The sequence below is a fragment of the Oryza glaberrima genome, chromosome 5 (assembly GCF_000147395.1).
Source record: "Oryza glaberrima chromosome 5, OglaRS2, whole genome shotgun sequence".
NCBI classification, from domain to species: Eukaryota; Viridiplantae; Streptophyta; class Magnoliopsida; order Poales; family Poaceae; genus Oryza; species Oryza glaberrima.
The window spans coordinates 26,097,177-26,122,362 of record NC_068330.1 but is presented as its reverse complement, the minus strand read 5'-3'; the positions used below and the strand labels follow the sequence as shown (position 1 = coordinate 26,122,362).

Sequence of the window (25,186 nt, the reverse complement as noted above, 5' to 3'; positions counted from 1 at the left end):
ATAATCTTTATTCTTTTATTTATATATGTATGTAAGAAAAGAAGAAGATATATATGCAATGGTCAAAGAGAGCGGGAGAGACAGGGGATGGAGGTGATGCATGCATACATATCCATTCGTTGTGATCGATCCTACTCGATCAAAGACATGTGATTCTGATTGTGACTGTGATTGGGATTTGGAGGTAGCTGTTATCCACACGCATTCGGATGCACATATATATATGACTCGATCGTGTGTCCAGATAATAAATAAGATAAGCTACTGCATGTACTGCTACTACACTATGTTAATTGTACGAGTATTACGTATGGACGGTGCCAGGGGCACACATCTTCATTCATGATTTCATTATATGGATGATATGCATGCATGTTGCTTACTGGAATACTTATATATACATCCGGACACGTAGGTCTTTATATACACATCATCTTCATTTAATTAATTAGTTAATTGATTGATTTGATTTCATATATAATCGTATACAGTATGGGGTAACTTGTCTTTCGTCGTATATTAATTCCTAGATAGCTACGTAGCTCGATCGATCAGCGGCTGGTCGGCGCCTCTCGAAATCAACAACAACGTATAGGTAGGAGTAACTAAATACTACTATCTGTCCAAAAATATTTGGCGCTGTTAACTTTTTTAAAAAATATTTGACTGTTTATCTTATTAAAAAATTTAAGTAATTATTAATTCTTTTTATATCATTTAATTTATTGTTAAATATACTTTTATGTATACAAATAGTTTTACACATTTCATAAAAGTTTTTAATAAGACGAACAGTTAAACATATTAAAAAAAGTTAACAACGTTAAATATTTTGAGAAGGGGGGAGTAGTATATAACTAATTATCTCTGTTTTGTTTCCTTATAATTAGCTGTTGGTGCACGATCAATCGCCCGATCGGAGGGTGAAACCGATCGAGCTAGTTTGGTCTACAGCGCGCGGCTGGATGCATCATATCGATCATATATATCGGCATATATACGTACACACACTCCGACCCAATTAAAGAAGCAGAGCAAGGGAAAGCGTAAGGCATAGTTAGTTTTCCGAGCAAAAATCATTCAGCAGCCATACAGCTTTCCCGGTTAAAGAAGCAGAGCAAGTGTAAGGTAGTAGATACAAAGCACATATGAGCTTGACATGCATGATTCTTTGATCATCACGTACTAGTATAATGTAACGTAACGTCGTATGATTGATCCGCTAGCTGGTCGTTATTGCGAACCACAAGTATATACTACGTATATAATCTGTCATATATATGCAGTCGTAGCTAGCATATATTAACGGTTTTTCTTAAAAAAAAGATAGCATATATTAATCTGTCATACTCATAACCAAGTGTCAAGTGGCGAAGAAATTAAAACAGATATTAAGTAATTGAAAGCAAAGCGGCCGCAATTAACGCAACAGAACAGGAGGGCCCCGCGACCGCGAACGATCGAGAGTAGAATGTCCAGGTGTGTGGAGCCTAGCCTAGCACAAGGCGTACACACGAACAGGCCGGAGAGGATGGATGGAATCCAAGCCAAACAAAAAAAAAAAAAAATTCCTTCCGTCCGTTGGCCGTTGCAAACAGGTGCTCCGTAGTTGTAGAAGCAGACGAGACACGGCAGGCAGGCAGCAAGCTGGTAGAGCCAGAGCCCAGCCAGCTGCCCTGCCAGTGCCCGGGGAGGTTAGGCTTTGTTGTTTGGACAGAGTGGCCGTGCGATATGATGATATGATCGATGCAGAGAAGAAAAGAAAAACTGCCTAAACTTGGCATTGGCATTATTAGTTCGTTGTTTATGGTTGGAAGAGCGAGAGGCAAATCCAAGAAAAGCAAATGGCAAAAGATGAGCTAGGATATAAGAAGCCCATTAGCACTATTGGATTGGATCGGATCGGCGGGCGGCCTCGTCCTCGTCGGGACGACGGCAGACAATGGCCGCCGCCGCGATGATCCTCCCATTACTATTGCTATTGTGTTGGTTTCTGCTGCTGTCTGTGGGCGACGCGATGAGTCAACAGCTTGAGCTTGTGTTCAACGACGACGCATCAGCATCGGCACCAGCGGGGCGGTTGGTGTCGTGGACCAATGGGATGGGTTGGTACAAGGGGATGCCGCGGGAGTTCGTGGACGGCCACAACCAGCTGCGCGCGCGCTACGGGCTGCAGCCGATGAGGTGGGATAACAAGCTGGCGAGGCAGGCGCGGCGGTGGTCCGACGCCATGCGCGGCGACTGCCAGATCCGCCACTCCACCGGCAACAGCTTCGCCGAGAGCCTCTACATCGGGAGGAACGGCTGGAACGCCAGGGCTTCCGACGCCGTCCGATGCTGGGGCGACGAGGAGCACCTCTACGACAGGGACACCGGCAAATGCACCGCCGGCGTCGACTTCCACGAGTGCGGCCACTTCGCCTTCATGGTCAGGCCCAACTTCACCAGGATCGGCTGCGCCCGCGCCGAGTGCTTCAACGGCGGCGTCTTCATCACCTGCAACTACTTCAAAGACAAGCAGCACCAGCCGGCTACCCCTCCCACCTACTCCTAATATGCTCTTCTTCTCTTCAACAACTGACCTGCCTGCCTTCCTCATTCATGTACATTGATACAGCTGCACAAACAATACAATACAATGAAACCAAATCTTCACTCACTGAGTCACTGTGTCTGTGTTCGTGTTCAACAAACATGCATCACCCATCCACCACCACATAAAACCATAACATTCTTCTTCATGCTCGCTCATCCGCTTGCTGGACTTCCTCGCGTACGTTAAAGAAGTTCACTCATCGGCCACACTAGCACCCACTTCTTCACAACTTCTGGGACAACACTACGTTTAGGTTTAGCTTACTACTAGTAGTAGTACATCATTCATTCGTTTCCATTAGTGGATCACGGGCTTCAGCGGGTGCGCTCTCAGATTCGATAGATCCAGCCTCGCATCCAGCTCTTCATCCACCTCCCCCACCACGCTGCTGTAAATATGCATCACCCACGGATTCAACTTCAGTTAGGCACACCACCAAACAAAATAACACATCCATAAACGACCTCCATGCAGGTAATTAATAAGCAATAAACAGCTCAAACGACAATTGAGGAAATAGCTTACATGTTGTCGCCCCTTATGATGTACAACCCAAGAACAAGCTGTTGCACTCCCTCCTGCAGGTACAACACATTTCTCTCATCACTACTCAAAATTTCAACTGTACTACTAACAGCACATGCCACAAACTAAAAGCATGACAATTTAAAGGCATTGGCCCCTAGTCCTTAAGAAGGCATATCCCATATTCAATAGAGAGGTGCATGATACGAGACATATAACTATTCATAGTCAACATTGCCTGCAAATTGTTAGAACAACAACTCTGCACCATAAAGAACAAAGACATTCCAATACCTAACTATTGAAGACAAAAAATAATATGACTTCTGAAAAATTGAACGTGCACAAGGTAGAATTAATCGAACCAATCCTTGAAGAAAAAGGTACTGTTATGACAAATTCAGCTAAAACATGTTACAGTATAAACTCGTTATTTTGCAGGAAACGAACTTCAGTTCATACTGACGATAGACATGATGATAGATACGAACAGTCAACAATATGAACTCATTACTTCATGATGACATTTATAACCATCATGAAAGAGAGCCATCTTTGAAAACAATCTGTGTTTAGCCATAAAGGGTACTGTGTAATACATGTTGACAACAAACTTTCAAGCACCATGAGAGAAACTTATTGCTGATTGCAGAATTCTGCACTAGTGAACCAATGAGAGCATTTGACAGCAAACCAGGGAGAAGGTCACAATTAATAAGGACATACTGGAATAACAAAAAAAAATTGTGTGGCTGAACTTGTAGCCTTAGCAAACAGGCAACTCTATGGAAAATGCCAAACAGACTGTGGTAGAGATTCTAAACGCAGAAAAATTTAGCAGAGTAACTAACTGTAAGTATGACCGCCTTGTAAACATAACTTTATGAAGATGGAAATAAAGTGTGTGTTGTCGGATTATCAGGGCATATAGTACTAGCTTAGTGAAATATTGATATTGCTGTAAAATTAATTGAAGGTTTGCAAGATAGCATGAAAGAAGCGTAGAAAGAGTTGGGAGCAACCCTACCCTGGTAGAATAGACCCTCTCATGGGACTCATCGAGGATGATGTTGGTGGCTTGATCGAATCCTCTGAGTGTCCCCTGACGAAGCGGAGGCAGGGCAATTCGAGTGAGTATTAGCGAGAGCCAAAAAAAAACAAAAAAGGTGTACGAGTAGATCAAACAAGGGGCTCACCACAATGTTGCGGCCATCGTTTGTGATGACGGATATGATCTCTGGAGAGAAAAAAAAAACATCATCTATCACTAGTAATAGTAGGAGGAGGAGAATCTTGGGTAGCTGGGTGAGATGAGATAAAAAAAAAAGAGGGATGAACTCACGGTCGACGAGCGATTCGAGCCCCGGGCCGGCGGACGCCATCCTGTAGTTCAGGTGGAGTGGGGTGATTGGGGAAGCCGCCGCCGCCGCCAAGGGGATCGCCGGAGTTGAGGGGATGCGGCGACGATTTGTGTTTTGGAGAGAAGAAAGAGATTGAAAACCCTAGCTCAACTTCGTCTTTGGAGTTGCCGAGCGGGCTTTTATATGGGCCATCAAATGCGTGGGCGGGCCTCTCCAGCCCAGCTAAGAGAAGCCCAGCCCACCATGAGAGATCCTTCTCTTCTCCCCCTCCCGTCGTCATCGCCTCCCCAAATCACATCACATCGCGTCGGAGAATCCCTCTCCTCCCGTCCCGCCGCCGCCGCCATCGCCGACGACGACGACGACGTCCAGCCCTCCTCCGTAATCCCCCACTTGTTGGTGAGTGACTGAGTGGTGACCAACTCTTGCTCCATTGTTTCTAAGATATTTTCTTCTCCCTTGCCCTACCTGTTCCTCTCTCAATCGATTTTATTGCTCATGTTTTTCTTGGGTCCTTACCAGCAAAATCTTATAGATCACCCACCTATTTTGCTCTCCTTGCTTACATCTACATGTAAGAAAAAAAAATAAACAAACATAAAACACTGCACCATCCTGTAAGGAACTAGCCCCTGCAAACAAGCTAATCATTGACGAGTTTTATGTTAATGCGACTTGCTAGCTGCTAGGGTTTTTGGCTAGTCTTCGCCGTTTTTTGGGTCACGTTGGTTCTCCACTATGAAATAACACTACAGCAGCACAAAAGTAATGCAGTAATAATATCTTATAAAGCCCAAAGAAACCACCTTACAAATTACAAATCTACAAGCACGCAGACGCAGGAATTTCTTTATGTACATACTAATTTGTCAGTTGCCTACGTGCTACTTGAAGATGCAAATACCACACAACAAAGACTCTAGTGTACATAAATTTATAGATCTAGTCTTCTTTAATCCTTCACAAGTGCATTTTTCTGTATTTTACCAACACATGCGCATAATGTTTTCATTCTCATATGCACAAAGTTCTAAAGGCAGCTACTACTTTCAGACTACAGTACCTTTTGTTCATCTCAATTGGCATGCAGTACACTTCTGACAACTAGTTACTGATAACCTATTATACTTCACACTTGCTTGATTTTGTTCTATGTCCAATACTTTACTGTCCTTTTTACTGCCTGTTTTAGGGCCTGCACCTTGTGGTAGCCACTCTTTAATCAATGGAGAGCACAGAGCCCCTACAGGTAAACTCCTCACTTTGCCTTCTAGTGTTTCTGCAAGTATTGTTTTTTTCAAATACCGAATTTCCTGTTAGTGTTTAACTGCGATGATCGGTTGCTGTTGATTTGAGATCATGATTTAGCTGCTGCAAGTTCCATCTAAAATGACATTATGGGCTGTTTGGTTGGTATCAACACTTTGCCAAAAGGATAATTGAGGTTGTCTTTTGTGGTGGACAAATTCTCAACTATTCGCAAATCTTGCCAAGTAATTGAGTGTATGACAAGTGGGTCAGCTGGTTAAAGAAAGCCTGACAGAAAATGGCATTGGTAGTACCATGTTAATGGGCTGTTTTGTGTGTAATATGTACAAAGGCCTGAACCATGTTTGGACCAGTTTTTCATCGTACATGATACAACAAAAGAAAAAAAAACATAGATGTCTCTTTTGTATACTAGGCAGTTTGTTTCTTTATGTTTTAGTTCTTTTCAGAAAACTGGGATAGAACTTCTGTTAATCTTTGCCTGCACTCTAAAAGGCCAAAATATTTAGCTAGCAATTTGTAGCAAGAAAATCTTCTGATAAGAAATGTAGGTTGTGTATAGTGAGCTTTCAGTAGTTCAGTGAACTGAGTTAATTTTCTGTTGCAGTGCATGGTGCTTATTGATCTATCTCAAATTAAGATCTTGTGCTTGTTCAGAATCTTAATGACCTATATATTTATTTTTGCCATCTCATTTATCTCTGCTATGATATAACAAGGTGTTGAGCTTCTATTTAAAAACAATCTCTCATGTGTTTGTCAGGATATCATGTGCGAGTTTCGTGCGGGTAAGATGTCCCTTGATGGAACACGAGTGATCCCAGACACACGCAAGGGTCTTGTTCGCATAGGAAGGGTATGCATGCTAAAAGTCATACTTATCTTGAATTGAAGTTCTGTACTTCTATTTGTCCAGTATAACTTATAAGCCATTTGCATTCTCATATTTTATGGGGATTTGCGGTGCAGTTAACATATCCACTTGTTTGTAGGGTGAAGAAGGCTTGGTTCATTTTCAATGGCTTGATCGTGGACAGAATCTAGTTGAAGTTGTATCCTCTCGAGCATAGATAGTAGTTAGTAGTCATCGTGCACTCATTTTTTAATCTGCAAATACTGTACTTGTATGACTCGTATGTTTGAACTTTGAACTTGGCGGTGTCTGTTTCTCCTGATTTCCATTGTGTATATCCTAGGAAATTATTGTACTTTTGTATATCCTTGATTCCCTTTTCACAGGATCAAATTGTCTTCCCTGAGGAGGCTGTCTTTGAGAAGGTATTGAATATAGGTTCAAGTTTATTTTCTTCTGCAAGACCATCTTAGTGAACCTCTTGGGCTTCATTGATGATTGTAATTCAACTTAATCAGGTAACACAATCTTCTGGAAGGGTTTACATCTTGAAGTTCAGGCACGATAGCAGGAAATTCTTCTTCTGGATGCAGGTCAGTTGAGTGTGTGTGTGTGTATCTGTTTGAAAACCACAGAAGTCCTTCCACCAGCTAAAATTTACTTGTGTTTTGCTCTTTACTGTGCAGGAGCCAAGTGCTGATGACGACTCACAAATATGTCGCCAAGTTAATGCCTACATAAACCGACCATTAGGTATGCTGAATGTTGGGATCTCAACTCTTAATTATGCGCTCATTTTTCTTGTGTCTTAAGTTGTATGGGCGTGCAGATGGTGAGGCAGTTTCTATTGAAGCTGAAATGTCACATGAAGACACAGCTGATGATGACATCTCCTCCAGGTAATTTTAACGAACTGCAAGATGCAATGTGCAGCACAGAAAAACCTAGACGTTTGCATTGCAATCTTTATTTTTCAATGGGGCCGTCAGAGTAACAGATGGATGCACGTTCATTATAAACCACAAGTATATTCACTCCAATTTCATGCATAAGTTAACACTATCTATGTCTAGCTGAGTTTATTGCGCACTGCCTTTCATTCTTCCTATTTTCACACTGATATTTTTCCTGCTAAATATATATGAAAGTGTGGCCTCAATTTGTTCCTGATATGGCATTCATGCATGCGTGTTGAGTTTTGGGTATAATGAATTAATGACCATTTAATAATTCTAACCCCTTTGTTTCCTTCTTTCTTCTCATCAGAGCTGGGAATTTAGTTGATCAGAGCATGACTGCTGATTTAGCTGGTGAGGTGACATCTGCTGCTGGGCCAGTACGGTTGGAAGACCTGCAGAGAATACTGAGTGCTATACAGCCATCAGGTATCAGCTGAAAAATCATGTCACTTTTGAAATGTTCTTCCATTTGACCACCTTCTCATTTTATTTTACTTGCATTCGCCTTGTAATTTCAGATGCTGTGGCAGACCCTGATGCTGGTAATTACAGTACAATACTCTATTGATTCACTTTTCTTCAATGATTTGCTGTATGTATCAGTACTTTTAACCGCTGTAACAGGATTAGGATTAGGAGACATCTTGAAGCCTGATTTGGTGTTACCACTCATGGAAACTTTGCCCATTGAACAGTTGGCATCATATCTTCCAGAGGTTTGTAACTTTGTATTTGTCATCCTGGTTCTTACTTCAATTGACTCTTCCACTCATTTTATTGTGCTTGCTTAATTCCAGGGCCCATGGACTGCTGGTGATATTCTTGAACTATTGCAAAGTCCTCCTTTGCGGCAGCAAGTAGAAGCGTTTACCCATGTTAGTAATTCATCTTTCTATTGCACATCTTGGTGAATCGTGACACAATGCTTCACATGTTATTTTTATTCTGATATTTGCATGTATGGCAGGTGCTGCGGACTGGGCAAATAGATCTAGCTCAATTTGGAGTTGACCCTAGTAAATGTAATCCTTCTCATCTTCACTTATATTGACAACCAAATTTCTCGTTTATTTGCACTGAACAGTAAAGTTAAATGCAGCATGTAGCAGGCTCCTTTTTTTTTTCATTCGCAAATACACGGTAGATAATTTGTGCATGTGGCTGAAACTTTTATTTATGTATTGAAAAAACACAAATTCTGCAACTGATACCTCGATGACCATGATATTTACCTTGCTAGTCTAGCTTTTACTTTCAATGGCTTATGGAGGTGACCCCTGCCCAAAATATGAGCGTTGTTTTTCTGCTAGACGACAAACATCCTTGATGCTAGTTGGTCAAGTCTGAAAATGATTTATTTAGTATTTGTAAAATCTGGAGATGGAGCGAGATGTTTTCGGAAAACTTATTTGATGGGTGTCTTTGTGGCACAGATAAATTCACAGTAGCTTCGTTCCTGGAGGCTCTTGAAGACTCCGTGGCAAAAGCTTCAGGAGCTGGAGACAAGGATTCAGAGTCCCAGAGAGGCGGTGGAAATGATCCCATGGATGAGAGTTAATGTCAAAATGGTTTGGTTTGAAAACTTGATGAAACACAAAGCGGGACTGGACTTATGTTGGCACGCACAGGCCTATTTCTAGTCATTTGATTTGATTATAGATGCTTGATAGGTGGCATAGACATTTTGAAGCTGGCTTTATTCTGCACTGCCTGTGCTGTTATGTGTATACAGGGAGGATACGGTGGTCTAGCCTATTTTGCACTGGTGTATGCTCAGTAGAGTATTAAAGGTACTGGACCATTGTTAAGTGTACTTGGGCGTCGTCGTCATATAATGGATGGATGGATCGGCTGATCGATCAGCTGGGTTGGGCGTACGTCTGCGCACTGCTCCTCCCAGTTCAAGTACAGATGATCGATCTCATTCTTCTCTGCTCTGCATGTATGATGGTAGAATCCTGAGCAAGATGCTCGCGGAAGTTGGCGATTCCCAAACAGCTTTGCCTCTTGCTGCTTCTTTTTCGTCGTCCAAAGCATCGTTGGTAGCATCTGTACTGATGAAGAAGATGCTCGCCCTCGTCATCGTCGACGGGAAAAGCTTCGATCCTGTCGTTGTCGTTGTTGGACGCCGTTGTTCATGTGTTTCGGCCCACATTAGTACTCATAAGATTTGGGGCAAAAGTATTTACTAATATTCATGCATTTTCGTGCCAAGGTAAGTATTTATGAAATTTAGGACCGAAAGCTAAAATTCCTTCATTCCTTTTTTATCCAAGGATAATACTCATGCAATGTTAAGCCTAAGGACAATACTCATGTGCTTTGGGGCAAAGGCTAAAATTCATTCAATTTTGGTCAGAAGTTAGTACTCCTGAAATCTTGAATCAAAATCTAATATTCATGTGTTTCGGGCCAAAAGAGAGAATTTATGCACTGTTGGTGCCAAGATTGAAAAAACGAGATTTAGAGAGACGTTTCTCCAATTACCTTTTAAGAAAATAATATGAGCATGTTACCTGTTGAGGTTGAAACCACATACCCTTGCCAGTCAAGTGTATCTTGGTGCCAAGGTTAATAATGGAGAATTTTTTTGGATTACACGGAAGATACATGCACTACTACACATGCACACACACTCACAAATTTGCCCCTAATAGATTCTCAAAGAGACGAAGACCATGGCAAATCACTAGCTTCATGAAACCCCATAAAAATTGCATCCGTGTGTGTGCATAATGTTCATAGCCACTAGAATTTGAATTCCATTGCATTTTCGGAAGAAGGCTAGTATTCATGTGTTTTCAAACCCCCCAAGTTTAATACTCAAAAAAAAATTAGGCCGGAGGCTAAAATTCACACATTTTTTTGGGCCCAGGGTTAATTATCATGAAAATTTTGGGTGGGAGGCTAATATTCATGTGTTTTTTCCTCAATGTTACCACTCATGAAATTTTTGGCTAAAAGCTAAACGCCGTTCATTTTCTAGCCGAAATGCAAATATTCAAGCGTTTTGGGCTCAAGTTATTCATGAAAATTTGAAGCAAAGGCTATTGTTTTATGAATTTTTTGGCTCGAGGTTGACACTACTGAAATTACGAGCTGAAAAATACAATCAGATACTTTTGGGGGGCTCATGTTTAATAAGCATGAAAATTTGATACCAAGATCAATATACATGTGATTTTGGGCCGAAAACAATACTTATGTGTAATTGGACTGAAAACTATAAGACTCAGCATTTATTGGACCTAAAACTTTGGAAGGAGTATAATGCCAATGACCCAAAGTTAATGCTAATGAAAATTGGGAATCTATGTTGTTTTGGGGCCAAGGACATAATTTATGTATTTTTGGAGTATATATATTTGCGGCTACTGAGGAAGATATGGAGATTGATGGTTACTTGCACGACAGTAGTGTGGTGATGACTCGGAGATGGTGACATGCATCACCATCGCTTTTGTACCGCCATTGCAAGCAGCAGCAGGATGAAATGCAGTGCAGGTAGCAGTCCTACATATGAAGGGTTTTGGTTGTGCTTTTCTGGAGAGGAGAGGAGAGCTCTCGAAATGACACCAGATATGAGCGCACACGCACTTCGGAATTTAGAATTTAGAAGATAGCAGAGGAGATATGAAGATATAATAATGAGAGATGCATGATGTTCCCAACAAAGCAGGCAGTCAGTGGGGAATGAATATTCTTGGCTTGCAAAGCAAAGCCGTTCATGCATCTCCCGTCCCTTCCCCGGCTTGACTCCTTTTACTGTTAACAACCTTGCGCGGTTGCACACTTGCACTGACAAAAACTTGCTACTTGCTACTAGCTAGCTGGTTTATATTATTTCAGTGGTAGTACTAATTTACTACTACAGCTAGTTGCAGTTGGAAACCAACAAAGAAATCATAATATTGGCAATCCAATCATCAGTCTGTGGGTGTTGAACAATCCCTCCATATACCTCTCGTGCTGTAAAGTGTACAGCAAAGCTATCTGCCAACATCCCCGTAGGAGTAGGTATGTATCTATCTATCTGTACAGACTATAAAGAATTCAACAAGCTACTGTAGTAGTCACCCTGATATTCCCGTAGCTCTATCGTTCGTGTACAGTTTCAGGAAGAGAGAGCGTGTCGGAGCCTTCGTACTTGCTCTGGGCGGGAGTGTTCCGGCGAGATTGACGCTTGGTCGGCACGATCACCTCCTCCATCCCGACATCCTCGGATATTGACATATTGTCCTCCTCCTCCCTGCCTTTGAACACCGGGTGCAGGTACGCATTGGCCAGGTACGCTTTCAGATCGAAGGTTGGCTCCCTTGCCCGTTCCAGGGTGTCTTTCCTCATCGCTTCCTGCACAACCAACAAATTTCACTCTTACCACCAAACCAAAACAAACATTTCAGTATACAAAACTTCCTGTCACACATTACCTGTAGTGGGTTCCTCACAAATGCAGGCTCAAACCGGTTCTTGCAGTACTTGTAAAACCAAAACGTCAACACAGGAAGAACAAGAAGAACTGGTGTCGTCTCCTCGAAACCTTTTGTACTCAACAGTCCAATAAGAAGTAGCTGTGATACGATCAATGCAATGATTATGCGCCCGTGCACACTAGGCCAAAACTGTGCACCACTCTCGTATTGTTGATTGTAGACATTTATTATCTTCAAAGAAATGTGCAACCAAGTAAGCATACCAAAACACTATATACACAACTAAATCATAAAATTAATATCGCAAAATTAGGAATCATATGTAGATTAATTGCATCACTGCAGTTTCATATAAATTGCTTTGCAGTTGATGATAATGGAAGTATCTTAGCGGGCTGTTCGGCAGGCCAAGCTGCTGCCCGCTGCTATTTTCGTGCTTGGGGAACTGTTCTTGCACATCCCAGGCAGCTGAACAGCCCCTTAGTTGCATGACCATTCTGATAGATTTATTGCATGTAACTTTTAGCTAGCATAACTGTCCATCTATCACAATAGCATACTCCCTTGTGTTGGCGAACTCAAAACAATATATCCAAGCACATATTCTTAGTAAATCTTAGCCATTATTACATACCCTTAACACATGCACAACAGCATAGCAACACTGATCATGAGTGGAAACTGTTTGTGCCGATCAGTAATGAAGTTTATTTCCAATAAACCAGGGAAAAATGGTCTAAATAGTCATACAAAGCAAGCTAATTTAGTAGTTCATCATAATCACTTAAAACTTAACACAATAAAATTCTCGCAAGTAGCTGCAGTGGTCCTTACCTGGTGGCGGTAGACAACATATGCCAGCCCGAAGAATACCAATATGAAAGGAAGCAATAACGGTGTCACCACAGCATAGACAAGGCCAAGTAAGAAATATAGCTGTATACGTGGTTCACACCAATCAAAACAGATACTACCAGGATCCATTGCCTCTTCTCTGTCCTTTTCAGTCTTCACCAAGAAAAAGTTTTTCAAATGGAAGATTATAAGTGCCCTCAATCTCAATATTTCACCAGCTACACCAGTCCAACCGTCAACCATTACATATGTTATGAAAAAAGTCGCCCTCATTGGAATGGCTACACCAATGGTTCTCGGTATTCTGCAAAAGAACTAATTTAGACTTGCTGCAAATTGTAATGATCATTTGGTTTCAATCAGAGAATGTGAAGAATGAGTTGTAAAATAAACAGACAAATAGCAGGACATAAATATCGGTACGTGAAAGCATAAATACGATCTGAGTTTCCACGAGGTAAGTATCTGAGGCCCATGCTTTGGCGTTTGCCTTGATGCCAAAATCTCTGCATCTACAGAGTTAGCCTATCAACAAATGGCCCCCCTTTTGCCTATTAAGCATCATTATGTTGCTATTTATGTCTAACTCACTGTAACCAAAAGAATTTATCTATTTCTAAGATAGCTTAAGAACCAATATATCACGAGTTCATGATGTTATTTGAACCACCAGCACATGTTTTATTTAATAAGAATGTATATCATAATTCACTGCTTGACATATTTGATTAAGGAGAAAGGCCCGGGGCCTTCCCGGCTAGCAACGCAAGCTGCGAGCTAGCCGGTCCGGGTTCGAGCCTCACCCCCTCCTTAATTCAAAATCAATCTAGTCCTTCCTAGATTGGTCCCATTTTTTCATATTTGATTAAGCCTATGTGTCTAAATATTCAAACAAAGTGTAGCTCCTGAATATATAATCCACAGTACTAATCAAAACAGAATTAAGCACTTGGTATCTATTTGACAGCCGGCATGAACAAAGTGATCTCCGACAAGAACCAGATTTTTCTGTGTTCTCCCATAATTAATTGCTAAAAATACAATTGTCAACAAACAGAGATCCGCGAAGCAGGAAAAATAAACTGCATCCTATTAAAAGATGGGAAGACTCAAATGAACAACCAAGCATGTATATAATCTCTAAACTTTCAAGTCGGTAGAGTTGGCGGCATAGGAGTACTTACTCATTTGCCGACTGATGAATGTATGCCTTAAGCTGATCTAAAGCAGATCCTGTAACGATGCTTCCCAAAAATACATTGAAGAACAAGAAGATATAATATTTAGATGCAGATCTTCGCTCCAGTGATGACTGTGATATTAATCCTTCAAACTTAGACATAAACATCAGTATAGTTGGAAGCAATATAAGGAAGACCTTCAAAGCAATTCCTGGAAGAAAACCTTGGATGAATGATTTGATGACATCACTGCACAATAGTCAACAAGATTTATCAGGGCATTTCAAAAGAATAGCAGAAGATAACCATATGTCTAATGTACCCAAATTAATTACATGCTGAATAAATCATGGAAATGCAATAATAGTATAAATAATCAACACATGAAGAAACACTTACATTTTGATTAAGGGTTTCAGAAATGGAAGCGCCTTTTCTATTCCTTCAAGGCTTGCAAGAGATTGCACGAATGCTATTGGAATGACATAAAAAAAGTTGAGGAAGAAGAATGCCACAGCAACTATCAGCCTCCTAACTGTGAGGGACACAAATGGAATGGATAGATTATTCCAGTAGACATCACGAGGTTCTGGAGCCCATTCAGTTATCCAGACTGTTGGATTACTGGTTTGCTGTGTCTGAGCACAAACAGCAGCCCCCCACCGTGAACGAAATGAAACAAAGGCTGCTGGAACAGCTGACTGGGGATCCTTCATGATCTTTTGACGCTCATCAGCTTCCTGCATGTTGTTACACATGAATTTATTGTTATCTGACTGTTAGCTGTAAACAAATTAAACTCCCACAAGGTGTGAATGTGTGATGCTTAGACATAATACTAATCCTAAAAGAGAATCGATTGTGCAAACCCATGTTCATAGAATGATACAACTCAATCAGAAAAAATGGACAATGCCGAATGGTCCAATGATTATATAGACAAAAATACTACTCCCTCCGTCCCGTAATATAAGGGATTATTATTTATTTGGAATTAATAGACAAAAATGCCACTCGTCTTATTAAAAAAAAATTGGAATTATTATTTATTTTATTTGTGACTTGCTTTATTATCCAAAGTACTTTAAGCACAACTTTTCGTTTTTTATATTTGCACAAATTTTTTGAATAAGACGAGTGGTCAAACAATGCAAGCAAAAAGTCAAAATCCCTTATATTACGGTACGGAGGGAGTACAACTTACTTCTTTCCCAATCTTCTCAATCTCTGCTTTGTAGTATTCAATGGCATCCACCTCGGAACCAAAACAGCCAAGAAAGCCAGTCTGGAACAAAAATCCAACAGGGGGACAGAGAATTAAAAAGAAAAAAGATCCTAATGTAATATTATAATTGAAATGAAAAATAAATTGATCAAGGTCCATATGGCAGACTAACCTTAGTGGTGGGCCTTTTTGATGGATTTCTTTCATACTTGAGCTGGTAGTAATCAAGCCAATTTTGCAGTTTCTTCTTCTTCTCAACCAGATCAGCAAGTTTATTTGCATTGTAAACCACCTATAGATATAGACAATCGGCCAGAAAAAGGACGGAATAAATACAGTAATTAGTATAAGGAAGAATAAAAAAATCAATGAAGTCAGGGTAGAAAACCCAAGTGCATATGATACACAAATTTGGATATGACCCTTCTAAATCTCATTCAGCAATTAGCACTGTGAAGTGTTAGCACGGAGAGACAGTTTTTAGACCCTTTAACATATGAATATGATTATTTAAATGAAAATCTAGATAACCAAGAGATCATAACTTTCCTGTTACTTGGCAAAACCAAAATATTTATGTATTAATATCCAAATAATCTGTGGGTAGGCTATTATGTGGACTATTCTCAGAATCTGGGGGAAAAAATCTCAACATGAAACTAGCAAACATTAATATTAGGTTCATTTGAAACCATCAATAATTTGTGGGAAAAGGATAATATATGAAGGGGGTTCTGTTGAGTAGAAAAAAAAATCTATTTGCATTAGGCCAATCAGCATAACTAGAAACACAGCTCCTACCTAAGCAGATGATGACCTGTTGAAACCCCCAGAAGAGAAAAGCAACAGAACTACATCTGACTTAGTTATCCACAAATTTTTACCAAAGATTACCTGGTGTCTTAGATAATGATCAGGATGATTAACAAGGAAGAAATGCTCCACGAGCTCACTAATTGATTCATCAGGATCTGGAGGTATATTCCGCACAAGAACCTAAAATAAATCATTTGAGGTGCATTCAACAAACCAACCAGAAGGAAATTAACTCATCGTGTTTATTCAATTGAGATATGAAACCATTCCCGTCTACAACATTGCTTTAGATAATATAAACCAAGTCATATATTGGTTGGACGCATTACAGTGCAAAGTGAGTATCAGGGTGCTCAGAGACAAAATGCTTAGCCACAATCTCTTAGACTATTTCCAGTGGTGAATAGTTTCAGTCCATTAATATTACAATTTTTTACCCTTCTTGTGGATCCAATGTAAACATGTTGGTACTAAATAGAGAGGGGATTTGCAAAGTTGACAAGATCATACTGTAAACTGGTCTGGTCGCCGTTTCTCTGAAGCAAGAAACCGCAATCTCATCGTTGTAATTATCTCATACTCTCGGAACAGTACATAGCAGGTCCAAAACGTGACAGCATAAGCCATAACCAAGTGAGTAACAAACCTGTAAAACAGATGGAATGTTCATCATGAACAGCAAAGACATGTGCTAGCATCAACAGAAATTAATAAATGAAACCTAGAAGTTCAGTGTGGATGAATTTATTTTCAACCAGAGCAACTGCCACCCAATATTGAACTTGGCAGGGCAGCTGCTAAGTCCCAAGCACACAGGCCAAAATAGAGTGCTTGTACCTTACTAAATTAGACACAGTCACACAGGCAAGTGGCATATTTATCAAATCACCCAAAACCATAAGATGATAATGCTCCTAAAAATTGTACCAAGTACATGTGCATAATCAGCATGAAGATAAGTAAAAGCAAGTGGCATATTTATCAAATCACCCAAAACCATAAGATGATAATGCTCCTAAAAATTGTACCAAGTACATGTGCATAATCAGCATGAAGATAAGTAAAAGTGGTTGGATTTCAGGTGCCGCCCAAAACTTAAAAAGGTTGAATCTGCATGTAAAATGAATCACTATACAGATTTTGTTTGTGTAATTGGTGGACCAATGGGCAATCTTATTGATGTTTTACGTACAATTTATATTGAACCAGACCAAAAAAAGAAACATTTATCTCTACACAACTCATCAAAATACACCGCATCCAGATATCAAATGATTTATGGAGGCTTACCTGTTTGACCCATAAGGTATGTTTGATATTGAAAGTTTGTCAATTTTACTGTGGACTACCTTCATGCTGTCTAGGGTGTCATTTGTCCAGTTCACAGGGAACAGAACAAGCGAAGCTAAAATTGATATTGGAACGAATATCTTGATCCTGTAAAAGGTCAATACAGGTATATCAATACACAGGCATAATTGAAGTTAGGCACAAATAGATTTTGACAACAATGATACAATTCATATTCTCAGGTTTAAATTAACATGGGAAAAATGCAGAGTGATAAATTTGCTCATCATTTCTTCATTAGCATCTCTTATTGTTTAGAAACAATAACAAAGTGAAGCCGCAGGCCTTTACCCATTGGATTAAATGCTCACTGTATCATTAACTAATTGGCATTATTTCCACAAGTATGACTTGGAACAAAAAATGAGATGGCAACAAGGAACAATTGAGAAGAGCAGAAACATAAAAGATGGAAAGGAACAGACCCTGTTAGGTATATCCGTAGATAGACAGCGGAATCAAGGCCTGCATGATTGATCAACTCATCCTCTGGCATCTTGAGAGCAGCCGGCATCCAACTTAAAAATTTCAAGTATGATCTCATGTTTAAATTGACAACCTTTTGCACTGCAGCACCAGAGGAAACAGGGCTGTCTCTCATTCCTCTGAGGTACCATTTTGGAAAGTAAACCCTATCGTTGATGGGCTGTAATCGTAGAAAAGCAAAGACCAGCAAGAATGCAACGGCCATCGAGACGTTGATAGCCGCGGAGAGGCCGATGTCAGAAACAGTGGCCATGGTTGCCCTCTAGATAGGCCTGCAAGTGTTAATGATATGATGTAGTAAGATTGTTAGTGTAGGAATGAGTGTGTGTGCATATATACTGCTAATGCAAACCAAGAAAAAAAAAGAAAATCTTATTTCAGAAAAAAGAATGGATTTTTTGAGCTTTAAAAAATGGGAGTTGGCAGTGCCAGCACCCCAAATGTAGACCAGTATTATACTAGTAAATCTGACAGTGACACATTATCAAGTGCGAGCAGGAAACGTGGACTCCAATGGTATGAAGCCAGAGCGCACGGAAAGAGACTTTGGTGGTGGTGTGACAGCTAGCTAGCTGTAGCGAGAAAGGTAGTGACCGCATTGGATTATTAGACGCGTATTGGACGCATGAATACAATCAATGAAGCAAGCAATGTGATTATGTGAAAGGCAATGCTGCAGCTGCAGTATAATGAAAAGCAGCTTGCTTTTGCATATATTCCGGTCGGACTGGAGGGTATGAATGCAAATTGAAGTTTGAAGCAGCTGAGGTGACACGAAATAGCTTTGCGTTGCCGACATAACAAGCTAGCAAGGATCCTTTTTTTTTAAAAAAAAAGGGAAAAGTTTACATGGGTACCTCAAGACCTCTTTTAATTATTAAGGAGGCGTGCTTAACAGGTAAGAATGAATGATAATAATAATAATAATAATAATAATAATAATAATAATAATAATAATTTGGAAAAGAGAGAGAGGGAGAGAGAGAGAGAGAGAAGTGCTTGAAAATGAAGTATGATTTGAATTGCATGGGTACAAGAGAAGGGAAGTGGAGACAGCATAAATGGATGAACAAGTGGAGAAGAGATGGTGATAGATATATGGAGTGGATGGCCTAATTCCCAACCGACGATCGATCGATCGATTGATGTAATGAAGCAGCAAAAGAAATACAAGTCGAATGGAATGGTTTTCCAATCCAATCTAATGGAATGCAACAAACACATATATTATGATGTAAAGGCGAAAAGAGGAGGAATTATGGAGATTGAAGCATCTGATCGAGTGGAGTATATGGTTAGTTACAAGCAGAGACAGTACCGGGCGGCGGAAACTAAGGCGACGGTGGACAGCGGCGGCACCCAATCCAAGCAACCAATATCAATAAATCCTCTACTATCTAGGAAGGAACTAGGATGATATATTATGCTACTACTTAGTATAAATAAATAAGAAAAGTTGATACGAGGGGAGATGGAGAGGCTTACCTTGTTCACGCAGCACACAAATCAAGGGCGAAGCAAAGAAGAAGATGGAGTTGTTGGGTTTGGGAAGAAGACTAGACGATGGATGGAATTGAGAGGAAGGAGATCGAGGAGGAGGAGGAGGGACGAGAGATTCGATTCGTTTCTTTTTTCGCCTCCACTCTCCAGTCTCCACCACCACCACCAAGGGAAGGAAGGAAGGAAGTCTCGAGAGAGAGAAAGCTAAGAGAGGGGGAGATTGGGGATATCTATGGTATGGTACGGGGGGTTGGGTTTGGATGGGGACGCGCAACGGTCACCTTGCTGCCCCCAGCCTAAACTAAGGTTGCGAAATATTTAGATATATAAAGTATTAAATGTAGATAAAAATAAATCAATTGTACAGTTTATATATAAATTGTGAGACAAATCTTTTAAACTTAATTGCGCTATGATTTAATAATATGGTGCTACAGTAAACATTTGCTAATAACGAATTAATTATGTTTAATAGATTCGTCTCGCAGTTTATAGACGGAATCTATAATTTATTTTGTTATTAATCTACGTTTAATATTTTAAATATATGTTCGTATATGTTAAATAAATTTAAAAAAGAAACTAAACACAGCCTAAACTGCCTTTTCTTCTAGCAGTAGTAGTACCAATCAATCAATGAATAAATAAAAAGCAGATGAAAATAGTCCCGTAATATGTGGTGGACACTGGTATCATGCAGATGCAGATACATGCCCACCGCACCGCCCACGCACACCACATCGCAAACCACACGTACGCTGCTCCTCCCCCTACCACTACTTGTGCTACTATATGTTTTGTCCTGCATTTTATTTTATTCAGTAAATTGCACTAATCTTATAGCGTTGTTGTTCAAGTTATATAAAATCACAAGTTTATCTTTACACGTGATATATAATCCTAGGTATTACAGTATCCGTGCTTCACAAAACTAAAATCATAAAAACCCAAAACAAACATGTAAGATCCACAAGTTCTTTTATCCACTTTAGAGTTTCTGTCAGATTATATAAAATTACCATCTAAAATGTCAGGTCTGATTTATAAGTAGAATTTATCAAAACTGTGTGCTTTTGTGTAGCACTAGTACCATATTCCCTTCAGGTTTGACAGTATTTATCGTTTCAAATAAATAGCATTAACTATTATTTTCTATTATAATGTAACTAGAAATATCAACAATTTTGTTGTAGTATTTTCTAATACTACTCTATACATATCGTTCATATTTCTATGATATAATCAAATATTTTAAAGTTTAACATCAGCTTTGATCAAGATGATAAATACTATCAACCCGAAGGAAGTACCTACGATTATATATCTATCGGAGCCCGAGCTCCTTTAGCGGAGAGCAGAACAAACCGTTTTTTTTAGATTTGGCCTTCTAGGAGGTGCGTGGGATCTAAATCACGGGCACATAAAAAAGTAAGGAACAAACAGTTTATACATGTTTAGACCGCTGGGAAGCATATCCCCTACTCCTAATGTGCTGTTTCTTAGTCAATATTTAGAAAATTTATGTAATTTACTCAATTCTATTTTCTACTCGTACGATATCTCATGGTTTTCTTAGAACGGCATTGACTCTTGTCTGCATCTCAAAGATGTAGACGAGTTGGTTTTTATATTGCCACGTGGCTGCCCACGTGCACACATGCGTACAACAATGCTCCGCACACTGCACGAAACCACTAAACTACTCACTTTTCAATTATTTTGAAAACTAATAGTGTAGCTGCAAATTTTCAATTATTTTGACTGTAGTAGTGGCCTAGTGGGACTAAGCTCAGCTCTTTTCTTTTAACTCCACATTTCAATTTCTTAATATATTTTGTAAACGGTTAAATGATACGTATTTTACAATAAATTTTTATATAAATTTTGTTTTTTTAAAAAAATCAAATGTATTTATTTTTTAATTTAATGGGTTTTCTCGTTTCACGTGCGCTACAAATTTTCCTCAACAGCCATGCAAAAAACACACTCTAAGGGTCCCTTTGAATCGCAGGGTAGAAAAAACAGAGGAATAGAAAAAACACAGGATTCTAACAGGAATTGAAGTGTAAAACAGAGGATTACAAAACACAGAAAAAACACAGGAATTGTCGTTTGATTGGAGCGCATGAAAAACACAGGAATCGGATGAGAGAGATAGACTCAAAGGAAATTTTCCAAGAGGTTGGAGCTCTTGCTAAATTTCCTCCAAAATCCACATGCAATGTGCCATTCCATAGGAATTTCATAGGATTTGGAAAACTTCAGTCCTTTGAATCAAAGGGCCAAATAGGAAAATTTTCTATAGGATTTGAATCCTATGAAATACCTACATAAATCCTTTGATTCAAAAGAGTCCTAAGGGTTCTGTTTCCACGTTTTGCTTTTTCAACTAGCTCATTTACTGTGAGCAATTTTTAAATTGTTACACGGTGTGGTTTTTCTAAAAGGAAACTTTATGTAAGTTTTTTTAAAAAAGTAAACTTACCTTTTGAGTTTATTAACAGTGAATAGTTAATTACAACTCGTACCCTAGTAACTCACATCGTTATACATTATACCATCGCAAAGCTACAGCTAGAAGTACTACTATCGAACCAAGCCTAATTCAGCCACTTATCCGATGATTTTAGACATTTAATTCCTTGTTTGCTGTGCCAAGAATTCATTCAAAGATTAAAACTCTATGGTATCTTACATGGGGATGGGGATGGGGGACCGAAAAGAAGTTGAGCGAGCGAGATCACATTCGGCCCTTGAGGTTGAGGGGGCCCAAATCCCAGGCCTCGTATATGTATGCGCCTAGATTTCTCGACCTATACGCGGGGATGTGGCCATAAGCCCATAATACTACGGAGAAAGTACACCGAAGGTCCCTCAACTTGTCATCGAGTTACAAAATCATCCCTCAACTTACAAAACTGTTCACTTTAGGTCTTGGGTGGTTTTGACCCGATTTTATCCGACGTGACGGCTTAGTCAGCATAGGACCCACATAGGTCCCACATGTCAAGGTGTCCACATCAGCACCTTTCCTTTTTCCTCTAACTCTCTCCCTTCCTCCTTCCCTCTCCGTTGTTAACGCACGCGGCAAGGTGCTGGTGGAATCCAACTCCTATCACCCGCTGAGCCACCGCATCGCTGACCGGATCGTCCGCGCCGCCTCCATCAACAAGCACGCCGCCCACGCCGACGTATCCTCGTCTTCAACTCCTAGTCCTACCTCTGGTGGCAGCAACCCGCCATGAAAATAAATCCTGTGAGTTTTAGCTTGCACGCATGGGCATGTATGCAATTGACCTCGCTGACAGACCCGCGGTCTTGCAGGTGGGGGTCGTTTGACAATCCGGCGGCGGACGCACCTCCGCTCCGACGAGTGGGAGGACGGCGGTGGAAATCACAAGTTCTACGGCGAGCGAGACGGAGGAGCGGGACGGACATGGCGCCCATATATACCCAAATTAAATTTACTGAATCACTGATTTACATACCGCCGCCGGCTGCTGCTCCAGCCGCATCTCGCCAAAGGAAGACCGCCGGCAACCATCTCCTCGAAGCCACAAGCCACCGGAACACCGCTGTCACTGTCAAGTGTGAACTCGATCGATCTACTCCGCCTCCGGCCAAGCCTCACCGGCATTCCCGTCGACGCCAAGATTAGATGTCGCCTCCGTTGGATTCGCAGGACCAAGGTGAAGACCGTCCACCCGTTCGTTGCCGCCAAAGAGCGTCGAACGCCGCCGTCGCCTTGGACCCGACCTCGTCGCTGTTTGAAGCTCCCTTTGCCGTCCGTCGTCGTCGAGCTGCCCCTCGGTGAGTTCCTCGCGTCATGCTCTTCCTTCCGGTGCCCTCCGATCCGTTTTCACCGTCGCGCCGCCGTTCACCGTTGTCGCTGCAGTCCTGTGCCGGCCGACCATCTACCATGGACGCATGTGTGCATTATCATTCCAGGATCTCTTCTTCCTCTCGCAGGATGTGACAGTGGGGTTGGGACCGAACGGCGAGCTCCGATACCCGTCGGGAGCGACGGGAGGTGGGCGAGTTCCAGTGCTACGACACAAGTACATGCTGCAGCAGCTGAGGCGGCACGCGGCGGAGGCTGGTGACCCGCTGTGGGGGTTGTCGGGGCCACGCGACTCGCCGGACGCGTGCGGCTTCTTCAACGATGACGGCATCCTCCCCACCCACCGGCCCTGCGCAAAGAAGCGAGAGAAATAGGAGGAATGGGAAAGGGATGACGTGACATCCTAACATATGGGTCTCACGCTGACTCAACCGTCACATGAGATCAAAACCATCGAAGGACCTAAAGTCAAAGGTTTTGTGAGTTGAGAGATGTCATATATCTAATTTTGCGGTTGGGGGACGATTTTCTAACTCGATAACAAGTTGAGAGACCTTCGGTGTACTTTTTCCTAATACTACGGGGCTGTTTAGTTAAAAAAACATCACATCTAATTTTTGACATATGTATGGAGCATTAAATATAGATAAAAAAACTAATTGCAAAATTTACATGTAAATCGCGAAATGGATCTTTTAGCCTAATTAGTCCAATGATTAGCCATAAGTGCTACACTAACCCATATGTGCTAGTAACGGCTTAATTAGGCTCAAAAGATTCGTCTCACAGTTTCCAGGCGAGTTATGAAATTATTTTTTTCATTCATATTAAAAACCCCTTTCAACATCCGATCAAACGTCCGATGTGACACCTAAAATGGCCCGGCCCTAGGGAGTACTATTTAGAGCAGGATGGGTTGGCTTCGAGAACCCAACAATGATGATACAAGTGGAAAAGGTCCAATTTGACTTCATCATATATTAGCCGGGAACTAACCTGATTTTTTATTATTTTTTAAAATATTAAAAAAATAAATTACAATTTTAAAGTTTTACATAAATATATTCCTCAATGCCTGCCAAATTCTGCAGACAACCCCCTCCCGGTCATAAACCGCTTTAGGGAAGGGCGATTTATCGCCAGGAGGAGGCCGCCTGCAAAATTGACATGGCACGCTCCATCCATCACCCAACTTTGTGCTGTGATAATTTTCCATACCATTCCCTCCTGGCGATAAATCGCTATAGGGGAATGCGATTTATTGCTGAGAAGGGGCTTGTTGCAAAAATTGCCATGGCACGCCTCTCCCGCCAGGTGCCACGTTATATAGATTGCCGTACTGTAGGGGATTTATATGCCTCGCCCTACAGTTGGGCAGAAGGAGTATGTTTTTTTTTAAGAACTTTGGAATGTTTATTTTTTAAATCTTTTAAAATATAAATAATTTGAAAAATCAACTAACCTGGGATGCTCTTGCTGCTGATTGATTCTTCATTCATCAGTCGGAGGCAACCGGATGGACTGCAGTAATCTTCAGTGATAATCACATGACTCCAGCACTAGTAGTACTACAGCTGCAGTGATCTGCCTGATTTACAATGGAGAAAAGGTTTGATCCGTCCAACGACGTCTCTGACTGGATTCCCTCGTCGTCGATCTGCAGTCAATACAGTTGTACACGTGTAAATGCTCAGATGAATTATATTGGCAATACTACATGTTACAGACAGACCCTCTGAAATAGTGCCCCCTTCTCCCTGGCGACACGACGTTAATTCAGAGCTGCCCATGGATGCATGACAATTTCGTTTATAACCGCTGCGCACTACGGAGTATGAATCAGGCCTTACCACACCTAGCTTGTTTGTCGTCTACTACTACTAACGCTCACCACGAAATAGAATGGACCTGTTCTTGTTCTTCCGACTTGCATTTT

The 25,186-nt window shown here is 40.9% G+C and overlaps 4 protein-coding genes across 4 annotated transcripts; 2 read left to right on the top strand and 2 right to left on the bottom strand.

Moving 5' to 3' along the window:
* Positions 1 to 1,908: 1,908 nt before the first annotated feature.
* LOC127773659 (pathogenesis-related protein 1-like) lies at positions 1,909 to 2,659 on the top strand. The gene has a single exon (XM_052299796.1). The coding sequence runs from the start codon at positions 1,943 to 1,945 to the stop codon at positions 2,552 to 2,554; it is 612 nt and encodes a 203-aa protein (XP_052155756.1). The 5' UTR covers positions 1,909 to 1,942; the 3' UTR covers positions 2,555 to 2,659.
* LOC127773660 (sm-like protein LSM8) lies at positions 2,630 to 4,630 on the bottom strand. Its single transcript, XM_052299798.1, has 5 exons — positions 4,464 to 4,630; positions 4,318 to 4,358; positions 4,149 to 4,223; positions 3,122 to 3,174; positions 2,630 to 2,984 (listed from the first exon to the last, which is right to left on the bottom strand). Exons 1-5 carry the CDS (start codon positions 4,501 to 4,503, stop codon positions 2,894 to 2,896), a joined length of 300 nt encoding a protein of 99 aa, XP_052155758.1. The 5' UTR covers positions 4,504 to 4,630; the 3' UTR covers positions 2,630 to 2,893.
* A 107-nt stretch (positions 4,631 to 4,737) lies between these two features.
* Positions 4,738 to 9,444, top strand: LOC127773658 (26S proteasome regulatory subunit RPN13). Its single transcript, XM_052299795.1, has 14 exons — positions 4,738 to 4,881; positions 5,675 to 5,731; positions 6,515 to 6,607; positions 6,744 to 6,803; positions 6,991 to 7,029; positions 7,123 to 7,197; positions 7,291 to 7,357; positions 7,434 to 7,503; positions 7,871 to 7,989; positions 8,082 to 8,105; positions 8,188 to 8,279; positions 8,361 to 8,438; positions 8,531 to 8,585; positions 8,997 to 9,444. Exons 2-14 carry the CDS (start codon positions 5,708 to 5,710, stop codon positions 9,119 to 9,121), a joined length of 921 nt encoding a protein of 306 aa, XP_052155755.1. The 5' UTR covers positions 4,738 to 4,881; positions 5,675 to 5,707; the 3' UTR covers positions 9,122 to 9,444.
* Positions 9,445 to 11,362: 1,918 nt separating this feature from the next.
* On the bottom strand, positions 11,363 to 19,614 carry LOC127773583 (calcium permeable stress-gated cation channel 1-like). The gene is made up of 12 exons (XM_052299694.1): positions 19,395 to 19,614; positions 17,849 to 18,181; positions 17,364 to 17,510; positions 16,584 to 16,719; positions 16,152 to 16,253; positions 15,430 to 15,549; positions 15,237 to 15,317; positions 14,432 to 14,772; positions 14,036 to 14,281; positions 12,831 to 13,155; positions 11,994 to 12,227; positions 11,363 to 11,913 (listed from the first exon to the last, which is right to left on the bottom strand). The coding sequence occupies exons 2-12, from the start codon at positions 18,160 to 18,162 to the stop codon at positions 11,659 to 11,661; spliced, it is 2,301 nt and encodes a 766-aa protein (XP_052155654.1). The 5' UTR covers positions 18,163 to 18,181; positions 19,395 to 19,614; the 3' UTR covers positions 11,363 to 11,658.
* Between the last annotated feature and the right edge of the window lie 5,572 nt (positions 19,615 to 25,186).

What these genes read in the sequence shown, in the direction of transcription:
- LOC127773659 (XM_052299796.1), top strand. Translation starts at nt 1,943, where the DNA reads ATGGCCGCCGCCGCGATGATCCTCCCATTACTATTGCTATTGTGTTGG.
- LOC127773660 (XM_052299798.1), bottom strand. Translation starts at nt 4,503, where the DNA reads ATGGCGTCCGCCGGCCCGGGGCTCGAATCGCTCGTCGACC. An exon ending in GCTCGAATCGCTCGTCGACC is followed by an intron (nt 4,359 to 4,463) that starts GTGAGTTCATCC and finishes TTTTCTCTCCAG; the next exon opens with AGATCATATCCGTCATCACA. An exon ending in AGAGGGTCTATTCTACCAGG is followed by an intron (nt 3,175 to 4,148) that starts GTAGGGTTGCTC and finishes TTGTACCTGCAG; the next exon opens with GAGGGAGTGCAACAGCTTGT.
- LOC127773658 (XM_052299795.1), top strand. Translation starts at nt 5,708, where the DNA reads ATGGAGAGCACAGAGCCCCTACAG. An exon ending in AGGAGGCTGTCTTTGAGAAG is followed by an intron (nt 7,030 to 7,122) that starts GTATTGAATATA and finishes CAACTTAATCAG; the next exon opens with GTAACACAATCTTCTGGAAG. An exon ending in GATGATGACATCTCCTCCAG is followed by an intron (nt 7,504 to 7,870) that starts GTAATTTTAACG and finishes TCTTCTCATCAG; the next exon opens with AGCTGGGAATTTAGTTGATC.
- LOC127773583 (XM_052299694.1), bottom strand. Translation starts at nt 18,162, where the DNA reads ATGGCCACTGTTTCTGACATCGGCCTCTCCGCGGCTATCAACGTCTCG. An exon ending in ATACCTTATGGGTCAAACAG is followed by an intron (nt 16,720 to 17,363) that starts GTAAGCCTCCAT and finishes TCTGTTTTACAG; the next exon opens with GTTTGTTACTCACTTGGTTA. An exon ending in ATCATTATCTAAGACACCAG is followed by an intron (nt 15,550 to 16,151) that starts GTAATCTTTGGT and finishes CTATATCTATAG; the next exon opens with GTGGTTTACAATGCAAATAA.